The sequence below is a fragment of the Mustela nigripes genome, chromosome 17 (assembly GCF_022355385.1).
Source record: "Mustela nigripes isolate SB6536 chromosome 17, MUSNIG.SB6536, whole genome shotgun sequence".
NCBI lineage: Eukaryota > Metazoa > Chordata > Mammalia > Carnivora > Mustelidae > Mustela > Mustela nigripes.
Window position 1 is genome coordinate 32,874,932 of NC_081573.1, and position 12,556 is coordinate 32,887,487.

General features: G+C 43.1%; 1 protein-coding gene across 4 annotated transcripts in view; it reads left to right on the plus strand.

Annotated features, from left to right (window-relative positions):
* Positions 1–12,556, plus strand: part of NUP93 (nucleoporin 93) — a 110,060-nt gene that overhangs the window by 74,756 nt on the left and 22,748 nt on the right. For all 4 annotated transcript variants that reach the window (XM_059383888.1, XM_059383890.1, XM_059383891.1 and 1 more), the window contains 2 exons: positions 2,092–2,220; positions 11,967–12,041. In XM_059383888.1, coding sequence (XP_059239871.1) covers positions 2,092–2,220; positions 11,967–12,041 — 204 coding nt within the window. The remainder of the gene's footprint in view (positions 1–2,091; positions 2,221–11,966; positions 12,042–12,556) is intronic.

Genomic DNA, 12,556 nt, shown 5'->3' on the forward strand with positions numbered 1-12,556 from the left:
AAATTGTGGTTCACTTGTGCACCATTTCTGGATATCTTCAAGGGAAACCACCCCTTCTCCTATGCATGATACCGCCTTTCTGTTCTGGTATACTTCTCTCTATGCAAAATGCATAGCTCTCATATTGAAGTTCACTAGTGTAATAAGAGAAAATGATCCCCCCCCCCCCCGGGGTATTTTTTTTCACTCCCGTCTAACTGACTGGAACACTCCATTCTGCCTGACTCCAGCGAGATGCAAACCAGGTAGAAGACTGTTTTTAAAGTTTGTGATTGTCATTTCTCTTTGTCTCTTCAAAATACATAACTAGAGAAGGGATTCGTTGATAGATGGACCAAAATCAGACTTGCAGGCGACCTTAGCCTTCTTCCCAATCATTTTTATGTGTTTGCTATCTGTCTTTTCCAGATTTTAATAAGTAACTGTCCATACTCAAACATCCCATTTGTAGGAAGAGTGTATGTGATTTTTCTGACAGTTTCCCAGGGCTCATGTATATGGATATTATCATTATAAATTATCTACGTTGCCAAAAATAAAGTAGGCATTACTAATGCTCATTCCCCTGGTGCTGCCTAATTAGATGCCAGTCTGACTGTAAATGAAATGGCTTTTTGGGAAGTGGGCTGAAGCTGTTGGGAAACCTGGTCTGCCAGTTAAAGAGTAACAGGGTAAGAATAAGTGTATCTATAAGTCGCTTTCATTCCTTCAAGAAAGTTTTGCTTTGTTTTGTCTTGTCTTCTTCCCTCCCTTCCTCCCTCCTTTCTTTTCTTCTTCTTTTTCCTTTTCTTTCTGAGCACCTTTGTTTTGGCAGCAACCTTTAGTATTAGCATTAGACAGGCTCGAGGCTTGCCAGACTTTCTGTGATCACTTTGAGTAGAGTGGTAGGAGACCTAATCGTAGAAGGTGCCACTTCTCTTTTACTGGTTTACTTCCTTTTATGAAAATATTACTGTCTCTTAAAAAATAAAGACATTGAGACAATCTTTTGTTTTTGTCTCTTCTTAGATGTTTACTAAAAACCACTGATTGTTATAATCCAAGGAAAAGTACTTCACTTTAAACTGTGATGTGCTAATCACTTGTAAAATGTAGCCTAATTTCAGAGGTTTAAAGAGGTATTTATCTTAATGAGCACATATAAAGCACTAATCATTAGGGGAATGTAAATAAATCAAAACCATGAGATATCAACTCACACCTATTAGGATGGCAACCCCCCAAGAAAAAACCAAGAAAAACTGTGGAGAAGCTGGAGAAGCTGGAGCCTTTGTGCACTGTTGGTGGAAATGTAGAAGGGTACATCCTGTACGGCAACACTATTCAATCCATCAAAAAATTAGACACAGAATTACTACGTGATCCAGCAGTTCCACTTCTGAGTATATATACCCTGAAGAACTGAAAGCAGGAGTTAGGAGAGAAATTTGAACATCCACGTTTATAGCAACATTACTCAAACAACCAACAAGTGGAACCAACTCCAGTGTCCATGATAGATGGATGGATCAGCGAAATGTGGTACACACACAATGGAATGTTTTTCAGCCTTAAAAAGGAAGGAAATTCTGCATATACTACAACATGGACAAACCTTGAGGACATTATACTGCATGGAACAAGCCAATCCCAAAAGACAAACACTGTTTGATTGTACTTCTATAAAGAGCCTGGAAATAGTTGAAAACAGAGAGACAGAAAGTAGAGTGGTGGTTCCTGGGGCCTGGGGGAAGGAGAGGGTGGAGAGTCTGTTTACTAGGGAAAGGATTCCAGTTTTACAAGATGAAAAGAGCTGTGGAATTGTATGGCCATGGTAGCTGCCCAGTAGTCTGAGTGTACTAATAGCACTGAACGGTACACTCAAAAGTGGTTTAAGAAGTAAATCTTACAAGTGTTTACCACTATTAAAACAATTTTTTTTAATGCGTTAAACTCTTAAGAATAATTTTTAAGTTGGTTGCTTTTGCTCTGCTTACAGAAAGATGATCATTGGAAGGGCTTTGAGTTTCTGTTGAACTTTGAAGGAAATAGTAACTTTGAAGTTATGTTGTTTTCCTGTATGAGTCATCTGCCTCTGTTCCTCTCTGACAGACCTTTGGCATGGCTGAGGAGTACCATCGAGAGTCCATGCTGGTCGAGTGGGAGCAAGTAAAACAGCGAATTCTCCACACTCTGCTGGCATCAGGAGAAGATGCTTTGGACTTCACTCAAGAAAGTGAGGTAAGTTGAATCCAAAAGATAAGCCACTACCAGTAAAAATGTGAGGTCAGGAATGCTTAGCTATAAACTCAACTACTGGCAGTCTTGGCACAGATGATCACCATCTCCCCATGAAGACACTTTCTTCCCCTGGCCCCCAGGATGCCCACATTTGCCAGGATTTCCTCCAGCCTGTCTGGCTGTTTCTGCTCAGCTTTTTTTGCTGAGTTTTCCTCGGGTTCCTCAACCTCGAGATGTTCGAGCATCCTCGGGCGCAATCCTTGACCTGTGTTTTCTCATTCTGCCACTGCCCGGTTGATCTCATCTGGGTTTGTAGCTTTAAATGCCATTTCGGTGCTGAAGATTCAGGTCTACCTTGCCGGCCTATACCCCAAACTCATTTGTCTAGTGTCCTTGGCTCTCCTTGGATGCGTCCTAGCCATCTCAAGCTCTCCATGTCTGTAATTGGGTCATGAGAGCAACTATACACCACCTCCTTCCCATGCCAGCCTGCCAGCCTTCTCATTTCACAGAGTTTATCATCTTTATAAAGGGCAGTTCCAGTTTTTCACTTACTTGGATCAAAAACCTCAGACTCACTTTTGTCCTCTCCTTTCCCCATCTAGTCTGTCTCACATGTTGGCAAGTCCAATTAACCTGACTCTCACTACACATCCAGACTCCACCCACTTCTTACACCTCCAGCATTAACACTCTGGTCCAAACTACCATCACCTCTCTCAGCTTATTGAACTAGCCTCTAACTGCTGGTTTTATTTACTCCATGGCTGTCCAACAAATTACTCCAAACCATAGTGGCTGCAAACAAGCATTTAGCTTAGCTGGGTATTTCTGGCTCAGGGTTTCTTAAGAGTGTGAGCTGAAGCTTTACTCATTTCAAGATTCGACTCCAGGAGGATCTACTCCTAAGCTTCCTCCATGTGGCTCTTGGCAAGCCTCAGGTTTTCTATGACCCTTGGCTGGGATATCAGGTTCTTGTCGCATGGGTCTCTCTGTTGTGCTGCTTACAACATAATAACTTGCTTACCCCAGAGCAAGAATGGGATATCTGAGGGAGATCTAAAGTACTCTCTAGATAGAAACCAGTCTTTCTATGACTTAATCATGAAAGTAGTATCTTAACCCCTCTGTTTGTTCAAAGTAAGTCACTAAATCCAGCCTATACTCCTGGGGAGAAGATTATACAAGAGCTTGAATCCGAGCAGGTGGCGATTGGCTGGGGATGGGGGCATCTTAGAGTTGCTCAGCTGCACTAGTCTTCCTCCTTTTGCCCTGTGCAGTCTCTTCTCAGCACAACCAGAATGACTGTGTTAAAACACAGGTTAGATCAGGTCACTCCTCTGCTTAGGATTCTCCAGTGACACCTACCTCCCTTGGAGTGAAAGCCAAAGTCTTCACCGTGACCTCTCTGTCCCCATGTGACCTGGTGGTGTTTTCTCTCCGAGCTCACCTCATCCCACTCTTCCCATTGCTCTCTCTGCTGCAGCCATGCTCGCTCCTTAACAGATTCCTTGAACAGAGCTGGCAGGCTTGCTCCTCTCTCAGGTCCTCCGTTCTTCCTATTGGATTCTGCTGAGAATGTTCTCCCCCCAAATAGCTGTGTGGCTACCTCCCTCACTTCCTTCAGATATTTACTCAGTGCCATCTCACTGAGGCCTTCAAGGCCTTGAGATCTGAATTCTAACCTAGCCCCTCTCTCTTCCACACTTCCTGTAGCCCTTTTTCTTGCTGTATTTTTCTTTTCAGCATTTCCTTCCACGTACCATTGTGTATGTTTCATGTCTTTATACTGCTTAGTGCCTGTTTCTCATAGTAGAAGGTAAGCTCTATGAAGGTAAGGATTTTGTCTGTCTTATTTTTACTCATCCCTGCAGTGCCTAGATGAATGCCTGGAACAGATGTTCAGGCAATACTTGCTGAACAAATCATTGGGCTCTGAAGTATTAGAGATATGTTGAAACTGATTTTAGAGAGGGTATGTTAAATAGGGTTTGTTTTAATTGCCAGTGTTTATTGATTGGTGGTAGTGTTGAGGGTTTTCTCCTCTCTAAAATCTGATTTTTTTTTTAAGATTTTATTTATTTATTTGACAGAGACAGAGAGATCACAAGTAGGCAGAGCAGCAGGCAGAGAGAGAGGGGGAAGCAGGCTCCCCACCAAGCAGAGAGCCCAATGCGGGGCTCGATCCCAGGACCCTGAGATCATGACCTGAGCTGAAGGCAGAGGCTTAACCCACTGAGCCACCCGGGTGCCCCTAAAATATGATTTTTAAAAAGGCATTATATTTATGTGATTCAAGAATTAAAGTACCCTGTCCCCCAAAAGCTGTTTCCCTCCCCGATTTGCCTCCCCCAGATGTAATCACTACTTATTATTATGTGTATTTCCAGTGTTTCTTCATATGAACACAGATATAGGAGACTGTGCATTCTTATCTTCCCCCCTCCTTCTTATACAAAAGTTAGCTTTCTCTACGCTCTGTTCTGTATCTTGCTTTTTTCACTTCATGTACCCTGGAGACCCTCACTGAGAGGGACTTTGAGGCTGCATCGCAGGATTGGCAGGAAAGAGCATCTTGCTTGATCTGTCATGTCTGCCTTTATGCCAAGGGGGAGCTATGACTTGCCATGCAGTTATGACTCTGGTGTTGAGGAGTAAACAGACCTGGGGTCACATCCTTGCTCTAGTTCTGAGCACTCACTAGTTCTGAGACCTTGTTCAAGGGACTTAACCTTGCGGACCTTCAGTATCTTTACTGGTAAAATGGGATTATTGGGAAGATTAGTGATAATGTAAACACCTGACGCATAATGGTCATCCCTTACTATTGTTATAAAAACAAGTCATTTCAGATGATTTAGAGGTGCAGATTAAAAATTACAATGTTGTAAAAATTATAGTGTAAGACATTTCAATGTTTTTTGGTAAGCATTTTTCTTGGAATTTGTTTCATGGCTAGCTAGATTCTTTTCTCACAAGAACTAGGACAACTGAGGCTCAGAGAGACACATAATAAACGGGTGAAACCCAGGACTATTGGTTTCTGTACCACCGTTCCATTGATGTCTGGATCAAATGTGAAAAGTTTGGCATTGTCATGCCTACAGGATAACTTCATACATCCCGTATCCACACATGTGCTCCTGATTTAAAAACCAGCTTTTTCTATTTAATTTGGCCTCCATATAAACACTAAAGACATTTGTCTTAGGAAATTACTCATTAAGGACACGGTGGCACACTTCTTAGGTTCCAAGACTAAGATCAGATCTTTGGGAAAGAAGAGCTGTATAAAACCCTTGGCCAGCCTAATGTTTCTTTCCCAATTTCTTGTGAGTCTGGACAGGTAAGTGGAACAGCTCATGGTTTTATAAACTTCATTTTTTAAAATGGTGTTAATAGGTTGTGGTCTGTATTGGGATTTGGAAGTAATTATAAGCTGCTAATGAGATGTTCTTTTTTGATTGCTCTTCTCTTAAAAATAGATTAGTCTATTTAGTAGACTTTTTCTTCCTTGACCTCGAGTCCCCTTGGAAGAGAGTCATCAATACTTTGCTCTTCTCTGTTGTGACACCTAGCAGAATGGATCGCTTTGCTGTAAAAGCTGGCAAGGGATGCAGATGGTTCTCCTTTCAGGTCCTCTAAGGAAGTACCATTTTCTGGACCTATGCTGTTTGTTGCTGTTTGCTTTGAACTTTTTTCCTGAAGTATAACACATATAAAGAGAAGTGTATACATTACAAGTATGCAGCTCAGTGAAGTATCACAAATGGAACACACTCAGATGAAGAAACAGGTTATTACCAGTACCCGGACAACCCTCCTTGTGTGCCCTTCTAGTCACTACCTCTCAACCATCACCGCCAGGGGAACCCTGGTCCTGACTTCTAACATCATAGATTAATGTGGGCTGTTTTTGAATTTCATGTAAATGAAATCCTGCAGTATGTCCTCTACTTTCTGGCTTCTTTTGCTGAACATTCTGTTTACCATTGCATGTAGCTGCGGACCATTCATTCTCATGGCTGAGCAGTATCACTACAATCTGCGTATCTGTCCTTGGGTTGATGGACATTTGGATAGTTTCCAGTTCTTTGCTTTTATGAATAGTGCTATTGTGAACGTTCTTGTACGTGTCTTTTGGTGAACATATGTTTGTATCTCTGTTGAGTACAGCTCAGAGGGAAATTGCTGGGTCAGAGGATATATGTGTGTTCATCAGTGGTAGAATCTGCCGAACAATTTTCCAAAATGGTTATATCCATGTACCCTCCCACCAGCAGTAGGTGAGAATTCCATTTGTTCCATATCCTTGCCATACCTGGTTTTTTTTTTTTGCCCTTTTACAATTTAGCCATTTCTACAGGCTTTTCCCTTATAATCTTCAAAATAATGGAAAGGTGATGTTATTTCTACTTGGGCAGGCATTTTCCTCTACCTTATTTATAGGAGATCACAAAGTGTGAAGGCCAGAGGCTTGGGAATTCTGGGTCTGGGTGTCTTTCCTATAAATGGCCACTCTGGAAGAAGTGTCATAAGGAAAGCAGAACCTGGGTGAAGGGGCTCGCCGGGTGACGGCAGAGAGTGCACACGCTGCACATGTGAGCAGTATTTATGGTGGCTGCTAGTACTTGGTAAGCTACACGTGAAATTTATTTTAATCATTTCAATAGGGACCTGTCCCTTTTTGGGGCTTTCTCTCAATTTATAAAGAACCTTTAGGAATGAAAGGAATTTTTGTGTACAAGTAGAAGAAATAACTGAAGAAGTATGACTTGCCATCTAAACCATTCTTCTCCAGGCACTCTGTTGTCAAGAGTAAGGTTGTTGGCACCCAGTGTCATTACTTAGGAAGGAGGCTTTTGATCATTTTGAATTGACCTTACATTTGAAGGAAAATGTTCACATTTGGATAATTTAATATAAAGAAAAGCTGACACTTTTTTTTTTTTTTTTTAAGATTTGTTTATTTTAGAGAGAGCAAGAGTGTGGCAACAGGGTTTGTGGGGGGGCAAAAGGAGAGTCTTAAGCAGACTCCATCCTGAGCCCAGAACCCCATGTGGGCTTGATCTCATGATCCTGAGATCACGACCTGAGCCAAAATCATGAGTCAGAGGCTTAACAAACTGTACCACCCAGGCACCCTTTGAGACTTTTTTTAAAAGCAAAAATGAACTAGGATATGGTGAGTTCCTAAAACATTTACCTCCAAGCCTCCTGAGAAGAGCAACAAAATGTCAATGATACCTGTTTCTAACAAGTTTTCAGAAAGGAAATAATGCTTCTATAGCACAAATTCAGTTTGGGAAATTGCTTTCCTTAGGATATGATTGAAGAAAGAGGTGTAATTTTTAAAGGAAGAGAGGAATTGAAAATTTGTTAATAACTTTTCAAGTTGTGGTCTGAATAAAAACCATGTGCTTTGAAGCAAGAAAGACTTCTGGAACCCCTGTGCCATCCTTGCTTGTGGTTAGTGGAAGGAACACCCCCAGTGCTGTGCTGCTCGCATGATAGCACACGGGGTTTGAACAGTGTTGGGAATCCTTTATATATCTTAGCCAACTTTTAAAACAGTATTTAAAAGTCAGTTTTTATCTGATGCCTGCATTAGTATTAGATGTAGGCAGTAGATGGGTTTTTTTCCCCCAAAGATTTATATATTTATTAGAGAGAGAGAGCATGAGGGGAAGCAGACTCCCTGCTTAGCAGAGAGCCCAATGCTGGGCTCTGTTCGGGAGATCATGACCTGCACTGAAACCAAAAATTAGACACTTAACCGACCTGGATATTCTTTACACAAAAGTGGTTGGTTAACAAAACTTAATGATTCCCTGCTGCCATCTTCCAGCCACTTCCTACTTGATCTGGAATGCTCTCTTACTGTTTTGGAGTTGCTGTCTACTCTGAGAAGACTCTTCTCATGTCTGTGCTCCCTGCTGTTTTCTTCACTTACTGTATCTCCAGGCTCCTGGGTGAGCCCCTTGCTGCCCTCTGTGGCCTTGCCCTCCCATCTTCCCTGCCTTTCTGGTCTCTGATTCCCTGCTCCAGTTGTTCCTATCGTGGTGCCATCAGGCCCCAGTGCCAAGAGACCCAAGTCTCCAAGGGGTTTGGAATGTTACTCCCACGCGACATACTGGCAGCTACTCACTCTCCCAGCTTTCAAGCAGCTCCTGGGCTTGAAATTCCAGTGAATGTTTGCTGGTTCCTGGGCTCAGGAATGTGCGTGTGCACATCCTGTGGCTGGGATAATTGACTTTCTGTGCTGTGTGATGGAGACGTGGCCAAGGGCAAATGAAGGAAAGGTAACTTTGAAAACAAGAACATTAGGCAAAATTAATTTAAATGGAAATTTGAAGGCTGAAAACCAACTACTTTTTAAATGGATAATTTTAAAAGTTAGGTTTTAGTACTGGAACATATTTCTCAAGGCTGTTTATGTATATGTTGCAAAACAACTATGTCCTTGCAGAAGTGTTTTAGTGTTGTGTTCCCCTTTTTATCCTCCTAGTCAATTAGGCTACTGAAGTTAATAGATTTAGTGCTCTGTTTTTTGAAAAGACTTTGGGATCATCAACTTTCATATGGTTGGTTCTGTTCCAGAAGGGTGGCTGTCTGGCTAATAGAACAGTCCTCGACTCTGTGTTACTGGGAACACTCAGAATTAGTACAGAAGGAGAGGATGAGCTGCTGGAGGGTTCTGTTCATTCAAGGAATATGTGTTTATTTTAGAAAAATGAGATGAGAATTTTCAGCCAGCACAAAGTAAAATATTTTAGGTTAGTTTCTATAGTGTCCACATCGGTCCAGTAGGGTTTATTCCTGTGTTTATGTTTTTGTTTAAAAGATGGCAATAGTGTTTTGGGGCCAGCTTTTGGCCCTGTGCTGAGTTCTTTCTACTTATTCCTCACAACCGTGCTGTGAGGTAAGTACTGTTTTTCTCCTTGCTTCATCTTGGTCACAAACCCGAGGTGGTTACCATTACCGCTCCTGTCTTGCAGCTAAAGAAACCAAGGCTCCAACAAAGCACTGTGTGTGAGCAAGATCACGTGGTAGTGAGTAGTGGAGCCAGGGTTGCTACCCACGGCCCTCTCGGTCTTTGATGGCTGTCCTTGGAAAGTTGCCCTGGGGCGCTCTGACTGACCCGGAGGAGCCAGACTGTGCTCTGACCATGGCTGCCTCGCCTCCTGTTGGAGTGACCGTGGCAAGCTGCTTTTTGCTTTAGTGTCTTCATCTGTAAAGTTGACATAGTAAAAGTGCATTATAAGGGTTGTGGGAATTCAGACAGTGCTTGGTGCACAGTAGTACTCGGTAACTGTAGCCGTCATTGTCACCTGGTGCTTCTCACTAATTCTGTATTTCGGACAGGAATGCTTTCTGCTGTGAGTAACAGAAGACCAGTTTTGGCGGCTTGAATAAGGGTTTCTTTTTTCTCGCCTAACAAGAAGTCTGTGGGTGTGGAGAGAGTGTGGGCCTTCATTCAGTTGTTGTGTGCGGCTGTTGGGCCCAGCGCCTGGCTGTCTGTGCATGCCACCCTCCGTGGCACCTCACGTGCTTTAGCTCACAGGATGGCTGCCGCAGCTCTGTGTGTCCTGTCACACTGGGGAGTGCCGAGGGGGCCTGAAAGGCCATTCCACGCTCTTCATTTTCCCTTCATCAGGAAGAGCAGAAGCTGTCCACAAAATGTACGGCAGACTTGTACTTCATCTCATAGGCCACAACTAGGGCTCACTGCCGATCCCACCTGCAGCAGAAGCCGGGGAAGGGTATATTCAATAGTGTGTAGAGGTAAACTTCCAGAAAGTTGACAGTCTAGCTGATACTCCTTGGGATAGCTTGACATCTGCCATGGTGGGAATCTGTACATCACGGAAACCAGCAGACACTCACTACACCTCAGGCCCCTTCCCCAAGCCGGTGGTAAAACATTGACCAACACACCATTAGGTGTCTTAAACCCCATACGCTGGACGGAAAGGTGGCAGGGAGTGGAGGTAAGAGGTGGGGATTTGAAATGATCATTGGGTCAGTCAATAGCAGCATCTGCCAAGGTCAGTAAACTGTTTCAGGCTTTTAATAGCAGTGACTGCTGAAAATCAGAGCCAAGGAGGACTGTCCGAGGTTGTCTGGGACACCTGCTTCATTCGACTGAGGAGAAGCTGAGGCTCCAAGAGAATGCGCTCTGCTCCAGAGCCCCAAATCAGGGAGTAAAGTGGCCCTCCCGGAACCCAGGTGTCCTGCCAGCTCAGCACCCACTCTTCAGAACTTCACCCTTCTGCCTCCTCCCCCTCTCCTCTGCACCCTACTCCCAGCACTTGCCCACACAAATGCTCCTTTTGCCAGCTTTGCTAGTGCCAAGAAGTTTTCCTGCTGTCTTCTGTTGGTTTCCCAGAAAACCTGCTTGCTTTAAACTCCTTTTTTTGGTTTCGTTTTGTTTTAGAGAATACAGCATTGAATTTTCTTTCAATGGAAGAAACATAAAAGAATTTGCTATAGTATAGTATAAACTAATGTAGAAATTTAAGAATATACCTAATAGGATATACCTAGTTTTGACCCATACTTGTTCACAGTAGGAAACGAGGCTTAACTCAAGATTAACTTTAGTCTTTCTTTAAAAAAAAGTCTAATAGGGCACCTGGGTGGCTCAGTGGGTTAAGCCGCTGTCTTCGGCTCAGGTCATGATCTCGGGGTCCTGGGATCGAGTCCCGCATCGGGCTCTCTGCTCAGCAGGGAGCCTGCTTCCTCCTCTCTCTCTCTGCCTGCCTCTCTGCCTACTTGTAATCTCTCTCTGTCAAATAAATAAATAAAATCTTAAAAAAAAAAAAAAACTTTAAAAAAAAAAAAAGTCTAATAAAATTTTCCATATGTTTGTGTCTAACTCTCCCCATAGATGGGAAGCTCTTTGGGACCAGGCTCCATGGGCAGCCCTGTTGTCATCCCTGTGGGGATGGACTTGCTCACAGCTCTGCATGTGGCGGGCGCTTAGCAAATGTTTGCTGAATGAATCAATGACTGCCCAACTTAGACCAGCTTTGTGTCTTCAGATATATAAAGTTAATCAGCAGCTGTTCTCTTAGGGTGGGTTTTGGATTAGAAATGTCTGAATTGGGGTGCCTGGGTGGCTCAGTGGGTTGAGGCTCTTGCCTTCGGCTCAGGTCATGATCTCAGGGTCCTGGGATCGAGTCCCGCGTCAGGCTCTCTTTTTGGCGGGGAGCCTGCTTCCTCCTCTCTCTCTCTCTGCCTGCCTCTCTGCCTACTTGTGATCTCTGTCTGTCAAATAAATAAATAAAATCTTAAAAAAAAAAAAAAAAGAAATGTCTGAATTTGTAACCCTTTACACTTTAGTCTCTCAGCTATCTGATATGACTGATGGAAACAGGAGGCCCACAGATAATAATGGCTTCATTGGTGTGAAGACATGGAGGGAGAGGATGGGGTGGAAATGGGGCTTGAAACTGATTCGATTGTTGGGAAGATGTGAATTTCCAGGAGCAGTCATTGAGATATCCTTACGGCCTTTCTAGCCTCCCATTTTTTTTGAGTTGGGTCTCATGTCTGCTCTCTTCTTGTGTATTCATGGGATGAGAGTTTTGTCCTATTGAAACCCCCTAATTCCTCATTTTGAAGAAGTCTTAGTATGAAAGAGACTTCTCATAGCTTTGTTAAACACAAGTGTAAGATTTTTTTTTCTTTACATGATTAAATGATGTTCTTAATCACAACGCTGCATGTTTATTTACCTACAGCCAAGTTACATCAGTGATGTGGGACCCCCTGGTCGAAGTTCTCTGGATAGCATTGAGATGGCCTACGCCCGGCAGGTGAGCATGCTCTCAGAGATCAGACCCAGGAAAGTTTTATGTGAGCACTCTGGGGAGTAAAAGAGAACCAAGACTTTATGTGAAAGTCAGACCTTGAAAACAAATTGGGTTTTCCTTCAGAGGATGGTTAATATTTTACTACCTGGGTCACTGGAGAATTCCATCAAATTGGGTAACAAAATGCCTCACATTTGACTTAGGGAAATGGAAATCTGCCCTCTACACTGACCAACGCATCACATTTTGCATTTGGCAGTAGCCCATGTACAGTAAAGCCTCAGGTAATTGCACTGCTTAGCGAATGGAGCTCTCTATTAACTGAGTTACCTGGTAGGCTGATGGTATTATGAGAAATCTTTCTTCACCCCTTGTTGATAGAAATTTTCTAAATGCTTTTCTGCTTTGGTAAGCATGGTGCACTTACCATTCTCAGATATGGTCCTGGAGAAGCTCATGTATTTGGGGGGTTGTGGTTCTGGTTGTATATCATGGTTATGCAGTAGCATAGAGATGGA